Source organism: Henckelia pumila, chromosome 1, assembly GCF_033568475.1.
Source record: "Henckelia pumila isolate YLH828 chromosome 1, ASM3356847v2, whole genome shotgun sequence".
Lineage (NCBI taxonomy): Eukaryota > Viridiplantae > Streptophyta > Magnoliopsida > Lamiales > Gesneriaceae > Henckelia > Henckelia pumila.
This window is the reverse complement of record NC_133120.1, coordinates 74,300,753-74,326,226: the sequence shown is the minus strand read 5'-3', so window position 1 is coordinate 74,326,226 and position 25,474 is coordinate 74,300,753. Positions and strand designations below refer to the sequence as shown.

Below are 25,474 nucleotides of genomic sequence, written 5' to 3'. Positions count from 1 at the left end.
TCATCATTACCCCACGCAGTGATATTTTACCCAACACGCTACAATCATATCAAAGGGTCTTGGGTCACTCCCGCGCTCTATTTTTATCTGACCCTGTGCCCTAAAATGTGGCTTGGCATCTTCTCCGATGAATTTATATAATAAACAAGCTTTATTTAATGGGACCTAGTAATTTTATATAATAAACGGGTTATTTTAACGAGTCAATCCGGGACACATACAATGCGTGTGTGTAACGAATGTAATCAAGAATATCTCGATTTTGTCTATGCTACCCCATTCGGATAGTGTCCGAATGGGGATCCAACGATCCATTTTTTTAGCATTTGATATGATCTTATCACAAATAAAAAAAAAAACATGGGCCGTTGGATGCAGCACATGGGCAGTGCCCATGTGCTGGCATAGACAAAGCCCAAGAATGAATATGGGGCGACAACAAATTTGGGGATGCTTAAATTTGGTAAAAAGTTATCCTACATAGAATGCCATAAAAGTTCACACAAAGCAATAAAAGTTACCACCACGAAAATGTTTTATTTATTTAGTCTATGCATCAATATAAAGACCAACAACACAATGTAGTAAGAATTCATTTAACACAAAGAAATAAAATACAACCACAAAAACATTATATTTATTTAGGCTATGCATCAATATGAAAACCAACAGTAAATTGGATGATTTTCTATAACTATCCGAAGATTTTGGCGTGTAACTTTGATGAGGTAAAATGCACAACATAAATTCATACATACCTTATTTGTTTCCTATTCTTATCATATATCACTACGAGTGCTATTTATTTATTATATAAATTCATCGGAGAAGATGTCGAGCCGCATTTTAGGGCACATGGTCAGAGAAAAATGGAGCGCGGGAGTGACCCAAGGCGCTTTTATATGATTGTAGCGTGTTGGGTGAAAGATCACTGCGTGGGGGTAACGACGAGTAAGTTTATTTTTGTTGGATAGTGTGATTCTTTCAACTCAATCACTACTTTATCTTACACCAGTTAACAACAAGAAACCTCACGAGCATCAACAAGATTCCAATAAGCGATTCAAGACAGAACAAAGAACTTGATCTTGATGATCAACACAGCAGCAATTAGAAACAATCACAAGAAATATGACTCTGAGATTTACGTGGTTCGGCATTAAATTACCTACATCCACGGGAGGCTGCTCTTTCTTATATATTACCAACAATCTAGATACAAACACACATCACAATTCACCAGATTACAAATCAAGAAAGCCTTACTCCAGGTGAACAATAAGAACAAATTTCAGAGTCTCTATTATCCTCCTTCGATGCCTTGTTCTTCTTCGTTTCAGCTGCACCTTTCTGATTTTAACTCCTGGCGTGTTGAGATTTTCAAGAGAATTTTATCGTGTTTGAATGCTATAATCGATTTCTCCGACTTCCACACTTTTACCCTTTTAAAGTCGGTTGAACAGTTGAGCTCCTTCAACGGCTGGTAGATGTGAGCTCTACTTACTTCTTGTTTGGATTTGGGCTTCATTTAATTATTGGCCAAGTAATTAATTTCAGCCCAAGTCTGAATTTAAGCCTCATAGAGCAAGTCCAAAAAACCAGTTGTAACCCGTTGAGGCCCAAAAATAGCAGAAATCACTTTACAATTTTTTTTCTATGTTGTAGTTTTGTTACTATTTGAGTCTTTGACATCTGTTATCGTAATAGGATGTTGTATCTAACTTTGAAAAGGACATGTGCTTTATCTCTAGTGAGCAGTCTCGTATCAGTAGGCCTTCTTCACTATGTCAAGCATTTCAGTTTCTGTAAAGACAATGATGTTTGTCACTCTCTGGTGTTGTTTGCTGTATTTTTACGAAAATTTAAATCGGACATCCGCAAACTAAAATTTAACCATGTCATTTGTTGGAAAATATCCTTGATGACGTAACGGCTTCGTTTGGACAAATATTTATAAAACGTTTTTATGAAAGTGTTTTTTAAAATTTTTATAAAATATTTTAAAAGTTATTTAAGAATAAATATGTGTTTGGACAACTATTCTATAAAAATATTTTAACATTTCAAAAGTATTAAAAATATCTCTCAATTTTTCTTTAAGAACTATATCTGAAGAATACTTTAAAAAATATTTTTCAAGAACATTTTCAAAAATATTATTCAAATGCATACTTTAAGTTTTTTTCATTTATAAAACACTAAAAACGTTGATAAAGAAACATCTTAATTTTGATGATGATATTTATGCCATAAAATTTAACACAAAGAAATAAAAGTTACCACCATGAAAATGTTATATTTATTTAGTCTATGCATCAATATAAAGACCAACAGTACATTATAGTGAGAATTCATTTAACATAAGAAATAAAAATATCACCAAGAAAACATTATATTTATTTAGGCTATGCATCGATATGAAAACCAACAGTAAATTGGATGATTTTCTGTAACTATCCAAAGATTTGGCGTGTAACTTTGATGAGGTTAAATACACAACATAAATTCATACATACCTTATTTGTTTCCCATTCTTATCATATCACTACGAGTCTATTAATTTTGAAAGAGAAAAATGACATCCGATGGATAAATTTTTAGGAGAAGAATTCAACCATTGCTTTTCAGTCATTGTTTGATAATTATGCATTTATTCCAATGGTAATCCATCCGGATACTGATATTTAAAAGAGATCCAGAGGACAATATGAAACTACTTGATATTGAATCAGAGCAAATAATTACGTAATCGATAAAAGAGACATTAAGTCCTTATGCAACATGACTTCACAATCGTAAAGTTTTCAAATTACAATATGGAGCAAAAATAAAAAATAAAAATAAAACACAGGATTGCTATACAACTACTTGATATTGAACCGACCATACCGTAAAAGATTCTTGATCTAATCGTTCATGCCTTTCGAAATAAATCCCTCCCTTCCTTTGTTGCATACGACAACCTGGAAATTTGAATCATAGAAGTTTAAAATCATTCAGTAGTGTTTATCATAATGGTGAGATAATGAATTTCACATAATGCCCAACTGAAGAAGCCAAGATTCAATATCCAAATTTCAGTATTCAAATACGGAAATCGAAATGAACAACAAAGGAAGATATTTGAGAGCTTACCTTTGCAAAAGATTTGGATTCAACAGCCTAGTGTGCAAAGGCAATGAATTACATTTTTTTTTTTTGCAATTTGTGGGATTATATATATATATATATATATATATATATATTATATTTTATGATATTAAAGTTGAGGAATACCAAACTTCGAATAAAGAGCGTGGTTAAGTATATAAGTATATAAACAAGCACAATTAGATTGGGGAATTTGTAGGCAGAGAAGTACATATCTTGGTTAAAGGAAATAAATTGTTGGATGTTGAGTGTTCTAAACTCTGTTGAAAACATTTACATACAATATACAAGAATGTTGTAGAATAATCTAAATCTTCCTCCAAGTCTCCACATATTTCTGATTGCTTCGGAAGCATCTAGATCCAAATTTTACCACAACATTCTAGATCCTTCCATATGGACTTAGAATGTTCATGTTTTATCCATAATATTTGATGTCCTTCTGTACGATCCTATAATTTTCATGACTTGTCCACAGTGTTCTAAATCCTTCCGCACGAACCTATAACATACAAAGTCTCTTTTCAACTACTCTAGAATATTCATTTGCATTCATGAGAATGCTAGAATACTCAAGAAGGTTTTGGATGTCACCAAACCTCTGTGACAACTTTCTTTGCCGAAGTCCTTGTGTCTCGCGCATTGAAAATATCGGGCCGTGACATTCCCAGCCACATAATCCTACAACGCCATCATCGCATAGGAACACAGGGTCATAGGAACGCCGCAAGCCTTTCACTCTCCGACGTGGCCCTTGCATTGAATTGTATATTTCACATGGTGCTTCTTGTTTGTCTCGACTAGGACTTTGGTCTCGACCTTTTTACTCTCGGCATTTTTACTCCTCCGTCATCGAGACCTCTTTGCTCTTTGTGCTAAGTTTGTTGACTTATACTGCAACTCAGCTTCTTGTGATACTTGTTCAAACGATCCCTTTGATGGCTTGGTCTTCCTCTTGCGCACTTTATCATGCTACTTGTCATGACTAGTGTCTCTTCTAAAGCCTTCATTTGCATGCACCACACCCAGGGGAGTAGCTAGAAATTTGAAACAGGGGGATTGGTAAATTAAAATTTTAAGCTAGAAATCACTACAATATTTTCAACATAACATAAAAATCTAATTGCAAACCACAAGTTTCTCTTCATAAAATCATCAAAATCTGGATAAATATTAGCCAAAAGTTCAAACGTTAATAATGATAGTGTACGCATAAACGAAAAAGTACAATTTATGACAAAAGAGATGTAACTTAAATAAAATACTACTTTAGTTGCAACCTTCGATTTTTCAAGAGATCAAACCTATCAATTATGTACTCTATATCAATCTCACGAGCTATCTCTTTTTCAGTATACAAAACCATTGCATTGTTTAAATATTCTTGCTCCATTTTGTTGTGAAGTGGTGTCTCGAGAAGTTTCATCCCTGAAATTGCTTGCTCTATTGTAGTCGTCGAAACTGGAAGAGTCAAGACCAGATGAATCAACCTATCAATAACAAAATAAATCTTTGACTTATTTGTTTCAACTAGCAGTCGGCATAATTTAGGAAGAGAATCAACATCTTTAAACCTCGGATCCTCAAATACATCAAACTTGTAATGATCCAATTGAGTCTTCAAATATTTCATGTCATATTTGAAAAAATCATTGGGATAAATCGAATTTATAAATTAAAGAATAAATATCTCTTTCAGAGAATGATTTGAAACCATCACTAGGATTCAAGGCTTCACACAGAGTAAGAAGCTCTTATTGCTCGATAAATCTTGTATTCAACTCCATCAACTGTTTGTCAATCACAACATTGAATACATGAAAATGATAGTATTCCTCCACTGTAAAATGATTTTTCTGCTGACAAGAACGCTTAGTACCTGATGTAGCCAAAAATCACTTATATATGACACGTTGCTTCCGCAAAGTCTGGAGTATCAACGGATCCTTGTATGTTCCCGGTGGAGATCTTCAGTGGGTTGTTCCTACGTCACAAAACAAAATCAGAGGAGCCGGGAGGGTTCCCGGCGAAGACACTCCGACGCTCAAGTCAGTTATTACTCAAGGAATAATAATCAAGAGTAGAGCAATATAGTGCTAAAGAAAGAGTGTACCTTAATAATGAGGTGAGTTGAGCTATTTATAGATATTCGGAGAGTTTCACGGGCTTGAGCCTCTTATGGGCTTTTATAGAATTCAGGGCTTGCTTGAATTAAATATATATAATATTTAAATAAGCTTGGGCCTGAAAAATATTTGGAATGGACCTTCATGATTGGGCTCAGGCCCAGTTGAATTTTTAGGTGTAACCTATCATAGGCCCCCCACTCTCGGGCGTGTCGCGTGTGTTAAGAGGACCGAGAGTAGAATTTTTATCGGAGTATTGTAAAAAATTTAGCTGTCGAGAACGAATATTGTATGCTACTGCGAAAATTACGGAGATACCATGATGGAGAAAACGTAATAGGACTGTGATGCAATGAAATTTAAATTCTGGCGAAATAATAATTACAGTGTAATTGGATAGGAATCAAAGTCCTGCCAGAATATTAATTGTAGAAACCCAGTAGAACTCTATCAGGTATTGTGATTATAAATTCAGCACCGCAGTATGTTTACCACAACGTGCTAACCCATTGAATTTCTCTTTTATTTGTATTTGCAGAACTCGTTCCCTCACGGTCCATTAAAAATAATCAAAGGGAAAAGACAATCAATATGGCAGGTAGCAATTACTATCACACGATTTAAGAATTGATATATGGAAGAATTATTTCTTCTCTCTCACGTTGTTTTATTCTCTTCCCCTCGCGTGACCGTCTATGTATCTATACTGTATGTCGTATGCAAGTGTATATGGGGTGTATATGCGTTTTTATCCTTCCTCCCACTCCATGGGTTGTCCTCGGCTCCCCCATCCATGACCAAACCAGCAGCAGCGTTCGACGAGGAAGCGGCAAGGTACGGCGACGAACGCGGGGTTCTGCACAATCCAGCCATGGAGTTGCGTTCCGGCGACGCGAACGTGCCCAAATCTGGATGTGATTGTAGAAGGACCCGAATCGGTGAAGGCGTGGTAATGCCGAGGAGTCGAGTGCCAGCCCTGGGATCTCATCCACTGATCGTGGATATGCCCAAATCTGGACTCGAAAGGAAAGGAACTTGCAAGGGCGCGGTGGCGGGTGATGTTCCGGTGAAGAACTCCCGTCGACTCTCCAGCCATGGATTAGCATATAAGCTGTCCAAATCTGGACTCGACGGGGCTAGGGTGGCTGTTGGAGATGGTGGTGGGTTCGCAGAGGTCGGTCGATGAAAGCTGGTCGGAGAAAGTGGCCGGCGGTTGTGGATGAAGTTGACGATGATAACCCCGGGCTACAGGGACAGACGCATATATACATATATATACACGAATCATATTAATAAACATATATAATCAATTACCACGTATTTGATGCTATTATTTGCTTTATTATTTTTAATTAACTTATGTGTTATTACTTTTTGGTAAAATTTGTTTTTTATATGTTTATTATGTTAAAAAAAAAATCATTGCAGGGTGTCATTCGCGGGGTAAGGTACTGTCGGTATTGGTTGCAAACCGAGATACTTATCCCTCCTCGCCAGCGGAGTCCGACAATAATAGTGAAATTGACGAGTGTTTATCCCCTATGAGTTGTTTGAATTATTGCGATAATAGGAATTCCCAAGAGTTTTCAGGAGGAGTGAGAGAGCGTGTTTTGGACGAGTTTGATATTCTAACTCCATGCCAAAAATTTGACTTATCTGCTAAACATATTTTTAAAATTCCCAAAATTGGAGATACATGTCATGAACCGCCTTCGGGTTATTTTACCGTATATCTGGAGTACTTTAATTTTGGTTTCTCGCTTCCTCCTCATGCCCTTTTGATAGAAATTGTAGATAGTCTCGGGGTGAGTTTAAGTCAATTAACACCAAGTGCGATTTTTCTCTTTACGTGTTTCCTACGTAGAGTGAGTGAAATTAAAATGTCCCCGACTATAGACTTATTCTATGCGCTTTTCTCGGTGCGTCGCTCCATGCCGGGTTCCTATACTTATTTTCTACCTCGGGGAGATTGTAAGTTTTTATCTCGTTGTCCATCTCCGAAAAGTGATTGGAGAAAATTTTTTGTTTATGTATGGGATTATGGTTGGGAGGTTCCCATAGTTTGGAGTCCGGGCCATAGAAAAATTATTTTTAGCAAAATCCACCGTGAATTGCAACTTGAATGTCGTTCCTTAGGCCTCTTCAAGAAGTTGTTTGACCCAAAAAGTTTGATTCCTGCCGGTAATGCTTTGTTCAAATTGAATTTTGATAACTGTATTTTGCGTCTTCTTTGGATTCATCTACTCGTGTTAATTTAAAATTTATTAAATTTATTCACTGATCATTGTCCCTCTTCTCTTTGTGTTTGTTTGTAGGTGACAAAATAAGTTTGGCGGAGGTTCGCGCTTGCATAGAGAAAAATGAGAAAACTCCGTCAAAGACCTCGAGAAAAGAGTCACCAGTGGATCGAGGTAATCACAATTCCCAAGGGATTCCAAGGAGGAGGAATTCTCCCGGGCCATCCGACCGTGTCAATCGTTCTGGTCCTCCATCTAAAAATACTGACACTCGTGACCGAAGGAATGGTGGTAAAAGAAATGATGCTGACCGTGATACCCGTATTAGGGAGAATGCTAATGGTAGAATAAATCCAAAAAGAAGACGTGATGATGAACGAACAATTCCTCCCGACACTCGTGAGGGTCGTCACTTGTTCTTGGAGGGTGTGAATCATAAGAATAATGCTGGTTCTTTTTGGGATTTGAAGGATCCAGAGATTGGTTGGAGAATCGGAGCTAATATAATTGGAGATCATGACAGGTTGCATCTGCTGCCTCAGCCTATCGAAGTATTAACTCGGTCTCTTGCCTCGTCTGCATTCCAGGTATATTATTATATGTTTGTTACTTTTTATGATTTTTATGTAGTAAATAATATTTTTTATCTATGGGTGTTTGCAGATTTTATCGCTTGCCCAAACTTTTCAATTTCGAGAAGAGAGATCCCAAAATTCTGATAAGAGATTGGATGAAGAAGTAACGTCATTAAGGGGAGAGTGCAAAAGACTCGGCGAGGAAGCTACTAAGGCACGAGATGATTTTCTCAAGTCGCAAAAGGATCTTGAAGAGAAATCCAAAAAGTATGATGCAATGTGCAAGGATATGGAGCTACTTAGGGGAAAATATTCCCATGAATCGGAGACCGGTGAGACTTTTCTCAATTCATCAATAGGCAAGAATCTCTTGCGAAGTACCGGAGAAAAAGCAATTGAAGGCTATCAAGAATCCACAGCTTTTAGAGATGAAGTGATTCAGCGGGCGATTGTTATTCATGACGAAGTTGTCGTGGATTGTCGCAAAGAACTACGGGATACTCAACTAGTTCCGGAAGAAATTATTATGATGATTCACCCTAAAATTCCGGAGCCTAGAACTGCAAGAGTTGAGGATGACTCGGATCCTTCCTTAGGAAATTTATTGGGAGGTCTGGGTGACGAGGAGATGATCGAAGCTTTGCGTTCGAACTTCTAGCTTGAATAACGACGACGGGTGCATGTCGAATCTACATGGATAGTACTCTTAGGAGCCGTGGAACAGTTTAGTTTATTATTTCTTGCCACTTTTGGGCAATATTTTTTATTTGCAATAAATACTTTGAAGTCTTATATTTTGTTTGCTCTTTTTGAGTGCGTAAGCAGTTGGTGGAGGAGCAAAGGAAAAACAATTATTTCCCCCTTTTTTATATATATTCAATTTTGTCAGTTATCATATCTCTTTGTTTTCTGAAGTTGCTATTGCATACTTGTTTGATGAATAAAATACTAACGCTTTAATATTGGAGTACTTGGAAGGGGATCAGTCTCCCAAGATTTTGTCTCATGGGGAAGTCCTAAACCCACTTAGTACGTGGTGAGGTATCCCGGGACTTATAATATTATTATGTCGTCCTGACCTCTTACAGCGTCATAAGTTCAAATGTCCCATGGGGCTGGCCAAGCCTTTTATTATTGGAAATTTTTTTATGATTGCTAGGGTCTATGACGTTTATATCGTAAGTAAGCATTGGTATAGGAGAGGAGATATAATAAGCTTTCGACAAAGTATCTGCTTGTATAACAAAATAATCAAATTAGTTGAAAAATGTATCACAAACTTGTAATATGAAAACATAAGAAAAATATGCTAATAGCAAAAAAGGTAAATTTAGCCTATTATTGGCGAGAGTTGCAGTTTATGCATAAAACTTCTTCAGGTTGGCCACGTTCCAAGGTCTGGGGAGTATTCTTCCATCTGAATGTTGGAGGCGATATGTTCCCATCTTCACAATCTCAATTACTTTGTACGGGCCTTCCCATTTTGGGTCTAATTTACCCACAGACTTCAAGATGTCGGATTTTCTCAAGACCAGGTCTCCTACTTGGAAAGATCTTGGTTTGACTCTGTCATTGTATGCTTTAGTCATACAAGCTCGATATCTCTCGGCTCGTGTCGAAGCTTCATCTCTCAGTTCATCCACCAAGTCCAATGAAATTCGGAGGGCTTGGTCATTCCCAGATGAAGTGTACTATTTCACTCGCCATGATTGCTCTCCGATTTCGGCAGGAGCCACAGCTTCCGCTCCGTAGGCCAGGTTGAAAGGAGATTCTCCAGTTGAAGAGCGTGGAGTGGTTCGATATGCCCATAGAACACTTGGCAACTCATCCACCCATTTTCCTTTGGCATTTCCTAGGCGTGTTTTGAGGTGCTGTAGAATGGTCCGGTTGGTGACCTCGGTTTGCCCATTTGCTTGAGGATTCCCTACAGAAGTGAAGAACTGCCTGATAGAGAGTCCTTTGCACCAGTCTTTTATCTTCGCTCCAGAGAATTGAGTTCCATTGTCTGAAACCAAGGTTTGAGGAATGCCAAATCTGCATATTATATTCTTCCATAAGAAATTGATTACATCTCTCTCGGATATTTTGGCCAATGGTTCAGCTTCGACCCATTTGGTGAAATAATCCACAGCTACTATCAAAAATTTTCTTTGTCCGGTAGCAGGAGGAAAAGGACCTACCAAATCCATTCCCCATTGAGCAAAAGGTAGAGGACTTTCCAGGGGCTGTAAGATTGTAGCCGGCTGGTGATGAAAGTTAGCATGCTCTTGACATGCGTGACAATGTTTTGCTAACTCAATAGCGTCTTGCTTCATCGTTGGCCAAAAGTACCCTTGGCGCAATGTTTTCCCCGCGAGAGCTCTGCCAGCTAAGTGATTTCCACATATTCCTTCATGAATTTCACGGAGCACATAGTTTCCCTTAGCTGGCATTAGACAATTTAGGTAAGGTGAAGAGAAACCTCTTTTGTACAGTTCTCCGTCAATGATCGTGAACCGAGCAGCTCTCACTCTAAGTTTTCGAGCTTCGACTTGGTTAGCAGGTAGTTTCTCTTGCTTCAAATAGTCGATTATTTCATCTTTCCAACTAGGCTCTTTGCTGTCAGCACAGAAGATTGTAACATCACTTCCATCAGTTTCTTCCTTGCCATAAGTTAGGAATGTAATTTTCCTATTATCAATGTTGGCCAAGGAGCTTGCTAACTTGGCAAGGCGGTCTGCTGACTCATTTTCCCCTCTAGGTATCTGCTTTATATCATAGCTGTCTAAACGCGAGAGAAGCTCGTTTACTTGAGTGAGGTATTCAAACATTTTATCTTTCTTCGCTTCATAATTTCCATTAACCTGACTGACGATAAGTTGGGAGTCACTGTGTATCGTCAGTCTTTTTGCTCCGACCGATAGGGCCAATTTAATTCCCATGATGAAAGCTTCATATTCTGCCTCATTATTCGTTGCAGGGAATAGAAATTTGACGGCATATTGAAATTTATCTCCCTGTAGGCTCTCCCCAACTATACCTGCACCACTTCCTGTAGAGGTTGATGACCCGTCGACATAAACCATCCATGTTTGGGTGGAGCTTTCTTCTTGAGTTACTGTCATTTCTACTAGAAAATTAGCCAGAATTTGTGCTTTAATCGCTGGACGCGGGCGATATTCAATTCCATATTGGCTCAGTTCAACAGCCCACTTAACCATTCTTCCTGATGCTTCAGGACTCGAGATAATTTGTTTGAGAGGATGATTGGTGAGTACAATTATTGGATGAGAGTGAAAGTAAGGACGTAATTTTCTCGCTGCAATTACCAAAGCCAGTGCCAGTTTCTCGATTTTTGTATATCTTAATTCTGCTCCGTGTAAAGTTCGACTGATATAATAAACTGGTTTGTGCTCACGTCCTACTTCAGAGACCAATACTGCACTTACCGCCTCCGCAGATATTGCCAGATAAATCAACAGGGTGTCACCTTCGTTTGGTTTTACCAACAACGGTGGAGAGGTCAGATGCACTTTCAACTCGTCAAATGCTTGCTGACACTCTTCTGTCCATTGAAAACCCTTCCCACTCCTCAACATTTTGAAAAATGGTAAACCCTTGTCTGCGGATCTTGAGATAAATCGGTTGAGGGCGGCCAAACCTCCTGTCAATTCTTGGATGCCTTTTACACTCTTCGGAGGATTCATGTTTAAAATTGCTTTGATTTTTTCAGGGTTGGCCTCTATTCCTCGTTCTGACACCATATAACCGAGAAATTTACCTCCTCGTACACCAAAAGTGCATTTATCCGGATTAAGTTTCATCCTGTATTTTCTGAGTATACTGAAACATTCCTCAAGATCTTCCAAATGATTAGATGCTTGAATACTTTTGACGAGCATGTCATCTATATAAACTTTCATGTTACGCCCGATCAAGTGTTCGAACATGGTATTTACCAGACGCTGATAGGTAGCTCCAGCATTTTTCAAACCAAACGGCATTACATCATAACAATAAATTCCTCGATCAGTGATGAAACTTTCTTTTTCCTGGTCTTCTGGCGCTAGGCCGATCTGATTGTATCCTTGATATGCATCAAGAAAAGTGAGCAGCTCGCATCCTGCTGTCGAATCGAATAACAAGTCAATTCGAGGGAGTGAAAACGGATCTTTGGGGCATGCTTTGTTGAGATCAGTGAAATCTATACACAAACGTCACTTTCCTCCAGGTTTCGGTACTAAAACCACATTTGCAAGCCAATCTGGGTATGAAACTGGCCTGATGTACTTTGCCACTAAGAGTTTCTCCACTTCCGCGGCTATATGCCGATTTTTCTCTGGACCAAATGCTCTTTTCTTTTGCTTCACCGGTCTCATTTTCGGATCAACACGGAGGTGATGAAGCGCATATTCATGAGGTATTCCTGGCAGATGCTCATCACCCCAAGCAAACACGTCCAAATTGCGACCAAGAAAATTTTTCAACTTCTCTTCCAGCTCAGGAGGTAATTCGGTCCCGATCTTTAGGGTTTTCTTGGGATCAGTTGGAATGATTGCCACATGTTTCAGAGTTTCGGTTGCTGTTATTCTCTCTTTGCTCTCAGCTTCTTCATCCACCAAATGTATTCCATTTTCACGCAAAAGCTTTCCGGGTTTTGGTGGTTTTTCCTCACTAGAGACTTGTCTTTTCCGATTTTTTGACGAACCCCGCAGAGTCACTACATGACACTATCTAGCTAGACGATGATCACCAAGGGCTTCTCCTACTTCTCCTGGAGTCGGAAACTTCAACTTCATATGATATGTCGATCCGATGGCTTGGAATATATTGAGACTTTGTCGTCCCAATATCACATTGTACGCCGATGAAGCTTTTACCACAAGGAATTTCACCATCTTAGTAGACCGCTTGGGGTAAGAACCCAAGGATAGAGGAAGCGTTACCTCTCCCAAAGCTTCAACTATTTCTCCGGAAAATCCGATTAGTGGAGTGTTGACTGGAGTTAACTGTGCATTACTAATACCCAACTTGACGAATGCATCATGAAAAATTATGTCGACCGAACTTCCTAAATCCACTAGAATTTTCTTTACCCAAAAATTGGAGATTGTGGCTGAGATGATTAAAGCATCATTATGGGTACCCCGAGGGTTCTTCAGATCTTTGTCACTGAATGATAATCCATCTTGGATGGTTCCAACTTCACATATTGACAAGGATGTGGGGCTGGATAAATTGTTGGTTCCTTTTGCTGCTCGCAGAAGAGCTTTTCTTGCATTGTTCGAGTCGCCACAAGCAGGCCCCCCAGTGATTACGGCGATTACCCCTCCCGAGGGCAAATTTTCATCCGCTCGTTCATGCTGTTTTCCAGTTTCGTCATGGCGCTTTTGATAGTCATGTTTTGGTTGTTCGTCTCGACGCCTGTCATCTCGTTTTTCACCGCGGGACTTGTCCACAAAATTTCCCAAATGTCCGCGCTTTATGAGTTTTTCAATTTCTGCTCGCAAACTGAAGCAATCTTCTGTAGTATGGCCTTTATCTTTATGAAAATGACAATACTTTTCCGAACGTTGGCGCTTTGGGTTATTCTGCATTGGGCGAGGGGGTCGCAACAATCCTTGTTTTTCAGCCACTACCAGTATATCGGTCAGACGTGCATTGAGGGGTGTATTCTGGAGACGGGGGCTCTGTGCTGTTCGCTTCTCGTCTCGCTTTCTAATATCTGGTTTATCTTCTTCTCTCTTTCTTTTATTCAGGTAGTGTGGTTCAATAGATTCTTCAACCCGAATGTATTTCTCAGCTCTTTCCAGTAATTCCTCTAGGTTTTTGGGCGGCCTTCCCGCTATTGATTCCTTGAACTTCCGATGGCGCAAGTTTTGTTGCATTATTCCAGCTAACAAATCATGGTTCACGTGTAAGACTTCGTGCACCGCATGAGTAAATCGCCGAACATAGTCCCTCAAACATTCTCCTTCTTTTTGAATGACTGTGAACAAATATGCTGCTGTTTTTGGGTATTTTTTGTTAATTGAGAATTGCTGGATGAAGCAGTCAGTAAGTTGCTCCAAATTGGCAATAGATCCAGAGGGTAACTTGTTGAACCATGTGAGTGCTCTTCCTGATAATGTTGTTCGGAAAATTTTACAGTATGCAGCATCTGTGATATCATACAAATCCGCTTTCACGCAGAATTTGTCAATATGGTCTTGGGGGTCACTTGTTCCATCGAACTCAGGTAAGCTGGAGATTTTGACTCCCTTTGGTAATGCTTCAGATAATATGTCATCAGTGAAGGGGCTTCGGCGTGACGGCAAAATTGCGGACATATTCTCTCCAGTTACATGTGTGCGAGATCCATCCTTCCGAGCTGGATTAGTGATCTTGTTTTCGCCAGAAATGTCATGAACTGTGTGAACACTTGCTTCACCGTCTTTCTGAGTAGTATTTTTCTTGGTCCCCCCTTGATCTTTATCATTCACTTTAGATTTATCTTTATTTGGGTCTCCGTTATTAGGGTCAAGAGATGACGAGCCTTCAGTCTGAGCCTTTTTCTTGCTGCTTTTGTGCTTGCGGGTTTCTAGGTACTGAGCAACTGCATCTTTTGCTGCGAGTGCGGCTGTGTTTTCCATTAGCGCAGTCAAGTCTTCACGGGTGAGAGTAATACTCGGCGGTACGTTTCCATTGTTAATATTTTCTTGAGACATTTTTGAAGTAATATGTGTTCTCAATGACGTAGTGAACGGGTTCCCACGGACGGCGCCAAGCTGATGTAGCCAAAAATCACTTATATATGACACGTTGCTTCCGCAAAGTCTGGAGTATCAACGGATCCTTGTATGTTCCCGGTGGAGATCTTCAGTGGGTTGTTCCTACGTCACAAAACAAAATCAGAGGAGCCGGGAGGGTTCCCGGCGAAGGCACTCCGACGCTCAAGTCAGTTATTACTCAAGGAATAATAATCAAGAGTAGAGCAATATAGTGCTAAAGAAAGAGTGTACCTTAATAATGAGGTGACTTGAGCTATTTATAGATATTCGGAGAGTTTCACGGGCTTGAGCCTCTTATGGGCTTTTATAGAATTCAGGGCTTGCTTGAATTAAATATATATAATATTTAAATAAGCTTGGGCCTGAAAAATATTTGGAATGGACCTTCATGATTGGGCTCAGGCCCAGTTGAATTTTTAGGTGTAACCTATCAGTACCTTCAATATAACGATCAGTCAAATCAGGCACTGCAATGTCATGAGTATCACAAAAATTATTCACACTCCACAGAAAATCTTCCCATTCATCATCTCGCATTTTCTGGAAAAGCAATTTTGTAGTAGCGACTAAACTCATTGCATTCAAAATGTCTTTATTTTTTCGTTGCAATGCGTGGCACAACATATCAGATGTTTTCAAAACTCTATTCATCAACAACAAGATAAACACAAAATCAAATGTCATCATCACTTTAAGAAAACCTTTAGCCTCTGCACTATGCTAAAGGTCAACTTTCCGTCTTTTCCCCCATGAGATCTTCTAGAAATGTACAAATTGAACCAAATAATTCAATAACCAGGATAACAGGAGTGTAATGTGAACTCCAACGAGTAGATACGGGTCGTTGAAAAGTAGTAGCTTGATTAACTCCAGTTCTAGTCCCAAGCTCTCCAGATGTTATCAAATCAATGATTTCATCTTCTTGAATTGATTTCAATTGAGAATGTCTCTTTGAAGAAGAACCCACAAATTTGACAATTGAACTCAATTTGAAAAAAAAATAAGTCATACATCTGATACCTCTTTAGCTGCTCCAACTAAAGTAAGTTGCAGTCAGTGAGCAAAACAATGAATATAATATGCAAACGGACAATCTTTGAGGAATAATGCTTGTAATCCATTTCATTCTCCCCGCATATTTCTAGAACCGTCGTATCCTTGACCTTGCATATTTTCAATTGAAATCTTATGTTGTGTCAAGCTGTTATATATGTGTGTTTTTAAAGTCAAGGAACTAGTGTCATCAACACCAACAACTTCATAAAATCTCTCTCTAACAAACTCGTCACAATCTACGTACCGCAAAACAATAGCCATTTGTGATCTATGAGATTCATCAACTGCTTCATCAACAAGAATACAAAATTTAGCATCACCCACTTCATCACGGATTTTACTTCGCGCAAGATCGACAATTATTTTTAGTATCTTCGGTTGAATTGACGGCGATGTATACTTGGCATTTTTAACAGCTTTATCTAATATAATATCACCAATTTTTTTTGCACAATTCTCCTTGAAATTTGACCAATTCAATAAAATTTCCACGATTATGAGAATCTACAGATTCATCATGTCCTCTAAATTCACACCCTTGCAATGCTAACCACCTCACAGCTCTAATCGATGTCCTTAGAAGCAATCTATTTTGATTTATAATATTTTTTTATTGTATTTTCATCCTTCTATCAATATGTTGAGATTCATTTTTCAAGCCCTCCCATTTTTGCATACCATGTAGTGAATTGCAATCCCATGCATGTCTTTTCAATGGACATGTTTTTCAATTCACTTTTTTCCAATTCTTGAATCCTTCAATTGTAAATTTTTTATGATGTGATGAAGGAATATCAAAAATATAACAGGGGAAACAAAATGCACTTTTTTTTTTTACTTTAGAAAACTCGAGCCATGAAAACTTTACGAACCAAGAAGACTGAAAACTGCACTTTTGATTCTCAAAATCAACAAATGGATATTCATAAATGGGTTGATATGGTCCCATACCAACATATCCTCTCCGAACATCATCTTGTTTATCACAGGGATATTCCCATATTGCAATTCGTTTCCCAAGATCTCGCTCATAGAATGTATTATTTCATTCTAATGGATCAAGAGCAACTTCATTGTCAAGTTTGAGCATTTTGGTTTCCACTGTAGATCTTGAACTCAACGGAGGAGGATCATTTGGAGCACTTGAATTTTCTGATAATTGATCGCTATTTTTTTTGAATGAAGTAATCCGTGATATTTCTTTTTGACATTTTGATTTACCTGTGAATAAAAAAATTCACAGCTCATCAATTTATTTCACCTATAAACATATTATTAATGGAACAAAAAAATTCACAAGGATTTAATAAAAGATGCATTTATAAATTCTAAATTATGAAGCAAATTCTACTGCTATAAAAAATTAAATTTTCAAATCTTACAAATGCAAATTATAAAAAAGCTATGTAAATTTTATTCACAACCAAAATATGCAATATCAATGATCAAATAACCACAATTAACAATAAAAACAAATAAACTAGTGCATTCAACTATGTATCTATTGTAGGGGCGTAGCTAGAAAATTTTAATTTGGTGGACAATTTGTTTTCCATAACATATGTATAAATGCGAAAATAAAAATGCAGCACATTACATTTGAATATGGTCAATAAATCTAAAAATACTAAATAGCACGATTTCAGTAAAATATAAAGATTTTTTCATGCATATAAGATTTGAGGTTATGACATCTTATATTATATTTTTGTCAGGTAAATAACTCCAAATCCATTTTAATACTTATAAATTTTAAATTTATAATTTAAATAAATAGTAAAAATACAAGATGATAAATTTATTTTGGATATGAAATACAATACCTAATTTATTCAAAAAAATCAAAATTCAAATATTTTATATCACAAAATATAGTGAGACAAAAAATTTTATTTTCGTATATTAAAAACACAAGCAACAAATAGTGGTTAAATCGAAATAAATACAAGAAGATTGGGAAGAATGAATTGTTGGGTCAGAGAGTTGAGCACCTTTCATTTATATAAAAAAAATCAAGGAATTAATTGATTTATTTGACAAAAATTGTAAATAATTAGAATTCTGTAGTATTGAGCTTTAATTACAAAACACTTAAGCCAAAAAATTCTGCTGGGCAAGAGCCCACCTTTTCCCCTACATACCTCCGCCCTTGATCTATTGTCAATTTTTTTTAAAACATAAAAAAATACTTTTTGTGATTTGCCACTTGATTTAATATGAAAGAGTAAGGACTTAGTGTAGACTGCAAAGATGAGGGGAGATGAATCAACTCATGAGTCACAAAATGGACGATGAATTGTTTTTACGAAGATAAACTTGAAGAGAAGAGAAGCTGATTAATTTTTTAATGCAAAAAATTAAAGTGTTAAAACAGGATTATGTAGGATAAAATAATCGGGTGAACTTTGGTAAAATTGTGGACTATACACCTATATATATACAAAAAAAATTGTGGGTCAAGCTCAGCCAAGCCCATACATATCATACGCCATTGAGTCCACACCTCATGAACCTACATTCCTCTTGACCTCCAAAGATGCCGACTTCCCTTCCCTCATTGAATAAATTATAAATATTTGAATTTTGTCCCAATAATTTTATTCTCTAACTGGAAAATTTAATTATACATGATATTAATAGAGTGTAGGCATTAAAAAATTAACTAAAAGTGAAACATAAAGTATTTGGCTTATAATTTTAACCAAAAAAGCCAATACTACCCAATCTATAAAAACTATGTACGATTGGTTTCAATAAAAAAAAACGATGTACGATTACGATAAAGATATATCATTTATCAAAAAAATAAAATAAAATGGGGGATTCACAAAATCCACTCCATAACGTGTGTTTCTTGTACATTTAGATTGTGAAAACGATAGATGAAATCCACAAGAATATCACGAGGTCAACGCTGGAAGGGGAGAATTGAATTTTATAAATAATTAATTAATTACTAAAAACGTATATACCACGATATTTTTCTTCATATAATATAAATAGTAACAATACATTTTCAATCCCAATTAATCCACAACCAATATTATTTATTAGTAGAATTGGAATCCATTATTTTTTTAGTGGTGAAATGCTACTTGACCCCCCAACTATTCATAACTAGCTAAAAATTTCTGAAAAGGAAATATGTACATAAAAGAACATATGTCCTTGGAAATTCAAATTCGAAGAGGAACATTGTAAAAATAGGTTATTATATATGGTGTCACATGCTTCTACCCAAACCATGATACTTCTTCCTTGTAATTCAAGCTTTATAATTCATCTGACACCGATGTCTCAAATTCGATACAAAATCTTGAATTCAAAATCCAATCGTAACAACACCGCCCGGATAACAAAAAACTAGAAACAGTACGAAAGGAAAAAAATAAGTAAAAACGAATACTTAAACCATAAATATTATGCCAAAACACTTCATAGACACTGCAACCACATGCGTTACTAGAGAGAAACCCTGACTTCAATTAGACAAACTCTCCATAAACCTCCAGATGATAGGAAACAGAGACCAAAACGCAGTACCATTTCACGTAAATAATAACAGTCCCCAAATGACAGGAAACAGAGACCAAAACGCAGTGCAATGTTGAAAATTTCGCATTTTAATCTTTTGAAATATTCAAATTAAAGGTGTGAGATAAAACTTGTTGATAAAAGAAATTCAAAAGTGCAACCAAATTATAAATATGAAAAGTAGAGGGTGTAGAAAAGGGGAGGTTATTTTAGAAAGGGTAATGCTACATGTACACGTAGTCTTACACATTGGGTTACACATGTACATGTAGCATTATCCTTTTAGAAAATGTTAATGCTACATGTACATGTAGTCTTACACGTTGGGTTACACATGACACTTAAAATATTAATGCATCTCCCTCAATAATACAGCAAACAGAGTAGCCCATAAATTCCATGCACAACCAACCGGAACGGCCTTTGCCATTCCAAAGTTCCAGGCTAGACCGGTGGTTGTATTTCACGCTGGAACGGAACGGATCGGAGGAAAGTAACAGTTTCTATCCTATTTTTTGAAATATTATATGATTTTTTTAAGCGTTTTATATTTTATATTTTTTTAATGTTTTTTTGTGGTTTTTAACTTTCCTAATTTATCAATTATTTCTCCATCTTGGTTAAAATAATATTTAGTTAGTTTAGAACATGAAAATAAAATTATGATAATATCTCATTAATGGGAGTAAAATATTTAATTAATGTATTCCCATACATTTATGATAGATTATTATTACTGCTAGTAATATTTATGATATTTTTACTAATTTCTGAGATTTTTAATTTTTTTTTATAAATCCGCCACCGTTCCAGACCCGTAACTTGGAACTGGAACGGTGGTCATCGCGTGATGAAAACCGCTACCGTTCCGGCGAATCATGATGCAGAGAGATACGGTTATTATGTAAAGAGACATGTAAAGATGATTGTCTATTCCAAAACGGGATTTATGGTGTTCGTTATATAATACATATTAACTTCATTTCCCCGAGATCAATCACCCAACACTAACTAGTTGAATATAATCTTGATTTTCCAGAGAACCATGAGGATTGGAAACCTATGCCTCAAATTACAAAGTGCATCTAATTCTATAATCTTTGAGGTATCCCTTGATTTCTTTATGAATGGTAATTAGTGATAACTGCTAATACAACCGAAAATACTGGAGAATAAACAACAATTTACGTGGTATTATGAAACTTAAAAGTGAAACCCAGTACTAAATATGGAAGAAGAACTGATATCAGTAAGACAATCGCCTGACCTTATTAAAGCATGATTTCGAGATATAAATTACTTTATCTTAAAATTTTGATAAACCAAGATTCCGATAACTTTAAATCAATATTGATAAACCCGGGTTGACCCGAACCCAACCCATTAAATTTTTTGGGTTAGCTTTCGGGTCAACTCGATTCAACCCGAACTCAAAAACCCCCAATCCTAACCCGATATTTTGCCGGTCAACTCGTGTTGAGTTGAAGGATTAGGTTCATTTTTGCCACCCCTAGAACTATGGTAACCATTTATATTATGTCCAACTACAATTAAAGATATCTTTTAAAACAAAGAAGAAAATTTTGAAACCTTGCAGGATGTTCAAATAAGGCTCCAAATCCTAGAAAACAACCAAGTTACAATCAGAGGATTACAGGAGGAAGGCTACCACCATCTTTTGGTACTAAACTCTTATTAAATCAAAAAGGGAACCAAGGTGGTGCAGAAGCCTCTGAGACGATGAGAAAATGATCAATCTTATCAAGGGTGTCTCGGGAAAATAGATAAATTGATGACAACTACATAAAATATTGGTCTCGATGATCTTCAAGAACTTACGAAATCCTTCACAAATCTTAAGGTTTTAAAAATGAATACAATTGGGGATGATCAATCCTTAAGACAACCCTCAAAGATCAACAAGGGAAGAAAGCGTGAGATCTAGTGGCTCAAACATCAGAGAAAAACACATTGATTTTCAAGTTGGAGAGGAATCACACCCGGCGGGAAAAAAGGCAAGAAGGAATAAAATTCCCTTGCAAACACCATGTGGAAAGATTTTTTTTAGAACCAATACATCTTTATGGAGTTATGCTTAACCTAGATGTGCTGGACTTAAAAACCAGGGAAGATCTCATAGATGCATGACTTAACATCAACTATGAGAATCACATCAGATATTCTTAACCTAAATAAAGAGGGATTCATCAAACTTTTGGAAATGATTTTGATGGGATCAATCAATATAACATGGACATGACTGCAACAGGAGAATCTCTTAGTGAGATAATCGGAAGAATGACTATTATTTAAAGCACAATTCATATGATGGATTATTTTAATAGTTAAAACACAGAGAAGAAAAAAGAAATATACACAAGCTCTGTAGCGCCTAAAATTACTTGACATCTATTTAGTAGATGAATATATTATGATATTCACTAAATATAGATGGAACACATGAGTCGAAGAAAGTGATGCAATGAAACTTTTTTCCGCAAAAATGCCAAGTCTCTAGAGACAGATGCTTATAAAAGAATATGTTCCCGACATCGCAGATGCTCTAACTAGAAAAGTCTTTTTTCTTGAAGAGAAATTGGCATAATGGTGTCATCTGAAATAATTACAAAAGAACAAAAAAAAAAGATTAAGAGATATTAATAAACATATTCATTTATGTTTTAGAGAAAATAATTTTTCAACTATTATTGGAAGTAATCTATAGAGTCATAAAAAGAAGAAATTTAGAACTCATCTTTACGTTAAAAGTGGAAGAATTTATTGGAAACCAAGAACAGTCTAGTCAAGACAGAAATTAAAATCTTATAAATCTGGAGAAAAATGTGGACCATCAAGAAGTAGAATCTCGTCTCAATCATCGAGTTCATCTCGAAGCACCGAATGAACACCAACAAGAAAAACTTTCGGTAGAGCTCACTAGAGCTAATGAAAGTTTTAAAGATTGCAACAGTTTAACATGTGAAGCAAGAGGACATTTCAACCAACTGTTCATAAAATGAGAAAATAGGAGATTAGGAATAAAGCACTTTGAACCCACTCCAGATATTGAAGCAGCGGTTTTGTTGAAACATTTCAAGGTTCGGTGTTGACAACACAAATTTAGAAAAAAAAACATGTTGAGTACAGAATTGGTTCAGAATCCATGACTAAACCACTCGACTGAACAAGTTCACGACTGAAGTACTCAATTGAGTTGAATTTGACCATGATCAAAATTGAAGTACTCAAATAGTCAAGTCAACTGGACTAAACTAAACTGTTCCAGTAAGCTAAACTGAAGAATCACGACTGAACAACTACTTAAACCGATCACTTAGGAAAACCGACCGGTATAGCCAAATCTGCGACTGAAGTCATCATTCTACCTCAGCGAATGGATAAGGTTTTCCGTACAGGACTGACACCGTTGAACAAAGCAGAAGCATCAGTGTACCCTGTGTCAGAAGAATTACGAGGTAGCAGACATAGTCAAACCAACGGTAATAATTTAAATCAAGTTATCATTGAAGTTGTAAGTTATAAATAGAAGAGCAGCTGAGGCCAAAAAGAAGTGGAGAAGCTGGAGAAACAGAAAATGATCAACATCGAGTGAGATTAACAAAAAAAAGCAAGTTCACTCTCACATCTCAACTGATATAGCACACACTTAATTCATAGAATATATCTGATCATGTATAGAATCAATTTGTGCTAAGTATATTGAGTTGTAATATTCATATAATAGATCAGTTGAGGTGCTGCAAACCTCTACGTAATGAATCAGTCGAGGACTGTATTTATTCGAGGTATTAGAAGTTATGGGATAGGCAGTGGGTAAGTCCTAGTCTTTGATTGGAGTGTTGCAAGCTATTGTAATACTCAAAGTATTCTAGTGAATCCTTCCAACAAGAAGAAGGGGTGACGACTTAAGGGTGTGCAATGGTTGGTTCGGTATTAACAAAATCCAGTTCGGTGTTTCGGTTTACGGTTTTTTAAATTTCTAATCCAAAACTAAACCATTTTATTTCGGTTTGGTTTGATTTTTTATTACGGTTTCGGCTATTATGGTCATTTTTTACGGTTTGAGTAAGAATTCGAGTTATAAATGAAGTTGTATGTTAAGAAATTTAAAACAAATATAATAAAAAAACAACGAGCAAACCAAGTTTTTGATTATCTTGAAACATCAAAATTAAGTAATAAAAATAGGCATAGTTATGATTCTTGTAACCAATTTGTTATTTATCTTACAAACATCAAAACAAAATAATAAAATATATAGCGATTGACGGTTACCAGATTAGGGATTGACGGTGAAAAGTCATGAGGGGAGGCGGTAAATCTATAAACCTAATGAAAATTACATACTCGGTTTTTAAAAATTCAAAACCAAAAACTGGACCGAAAAACCAAAACTATCAAAAATAAAAACCAGAACCGACTGAAAAACCATTTAAACCGAACCAAAAAAACCAAAATTTATGGTCTGGTCGGTTTTTTCGATTTGAATCATTTAATGCACACCCCTAAATAACGTAAAAGCAGTTGAATATCTGAACATCCAGAAACAAACACTCGAGTTCTTACATTTCACTTGTCCCTTCTCACACCAGTTTAGTCATTTTGAAACATTGTTCTTATATGTCAGTTGAACTCACTCCGCACATTTATATATATTTGTTGGTCAATTGACAGGACAGTCGAGAAAGAAACAGTCCAGTTGCCAACCATAACTAAACTCTGTTTAGCAAGATTTGTTAGTGTAAACCGATCCCAACAAGTTTATTATCAAGAATTGATTCAATTATACCAGTTTGAGGATATTCACTCGAACAAAATTATACATGAAGAAGAAGAAGAAGAAGAAGAAGAAGAAGAAGAAGTGGTTTTGAGTCAAGAAAGAACTGATGAACAGACCGAATCAAAATCCGACTGAAGGAGAACTAGTGTTTTGAAATGAAACACATGAAGACTTATTTGATTTTTTTTATCCAGACTACGATATCTCATAATATGGTTCAGAAGATTATGAGAGAAAACAAGACCTCGAAAGATATAAAAAATTCTCTCCAAGACAGGTAGAAAAGTTCTTAGGAAATTTTTGCCTAAGAAATAATTTCATATCATCGTTTTATTTAAAATCGTGTGTCATGATTTTGTATTTTTGTCGGATTCATGAAACTATACAATCTAATAATATACATACATGCATACTTTTATATATCACATATATCATAATATGAAAATTAAATAAATAAGGATGATCACTTGCAATACTATTTGATCCATGTGAGCCAAATATAGATTCAAGCCAACATCCTAGGTAAATGCAGAGATTCAAATAAAACTTATTACATAAACTTCTAATATTTTACATGTTTTCATCTTAATCATAGGGCTCATCATCTTCCAATCTTGATCTCCCACTAATTCTAATAATTACATTTGAATAGCCATGACATATAAGAGATACATCTCATGGGGTGGAAACGAGCCATAAATCATACCCACTTTTATTGAAAATAAAAGAAATAATAAAAACATTAAAATATCCTAACTTACACCTAGCACATTGGTCATGACTCTCGATCATCCTTCATGCATATAATATCACATATTAAAAATTCCAAAAAATCATGTATCTTGTAATTTTATTACTAACCATCATAATTATTAAATGAATTAATAAATTAAATAAACTCTTTTATTTAATTTTCAATTAATTCAATAATAATTAATTTCTTATAAAACTCGTTTTACTATAAATAATTAAAATCATATTCTAATTATTTATTTCATAAGAAAATATTTATAATTTTACTAAAAATTAATTTTAAGGGTTAATTTGTCAAATTTTCTTAAAATTTCAATTGTACACAAAATAATTTAAAATTATGAAAATCGCATCGAACCCGAAAATCCTTTCGAAACCCGAAAACTTTTTCGGACAACTTGCCCCTTGCCCGTACACCGCCCGAACAATTCGAGCATCCTGCAATTGGGCCGTCAACACCGGCCCAATTGCAAATTGCAATTCATGAATTGCA

At 36.2% G+C, this 25,474-nt stretch overlaps 1 protein-coding gene and 1 long non-coding RNA gene across 2 annotated transcripts; both read right to left on the bottom strand.

The window, feature by feature from the left end:
• Positions 1-1,218: 1,218 nt before the first annotated feature.
• LOC140875032 (uncharacterized) lies at positions 1,219-3,197 on the bottom strand. Its single transcript, XR_012148306.1, has 3 exons — positions 3,136-3,197; positions 2,890-2,963; positions 1,219-1,803 (listed from the first exon to the last, which is right to left on the bottom strand). It is a non-coding gene; the product is annotated as an uncharacterized lncRNA (long non-coding RNA).
• A 9,087-nt stretch (positions 3,198-12,284) lies between these two features.
• Positions 12,285-14,396, bottom strand: LOC140865267 (uncharacterized). Its single transcript, XM_073269854.1, has 2 exons — positions 12,905-14,396; positions 12,285-12,787 (listed from the first exon to the last, which is right to left on the bottom strand). Exons 1-2 carry the CDS (start codon positions 14,394-14,396, stop codon positions 12,285-12,287), a joined length of 1,995 nt encoding a protein of 664 aa, XP_073125955.1.
• Positions 14,397-25,474: the final 11,078 nt, after the last annotated feature.

Bases quoted from the DNA above. Each gene is read 5' to 3' on its own strand.
- LOC140865267 (XM_073269854.1), bottom strand. From the start codon at position 14,396: ATGTCCGCAATTTTGCCGTCACGCCGAAGCCCCTTCACTGATGACATA. The intron at 12,788-12,904 runs GTCTCAATATAT...AGTGTCATGTAG, and splicing joins TGTGATATTGGGACGACAAA to TGACTCTGCGGGGTTCGTCA.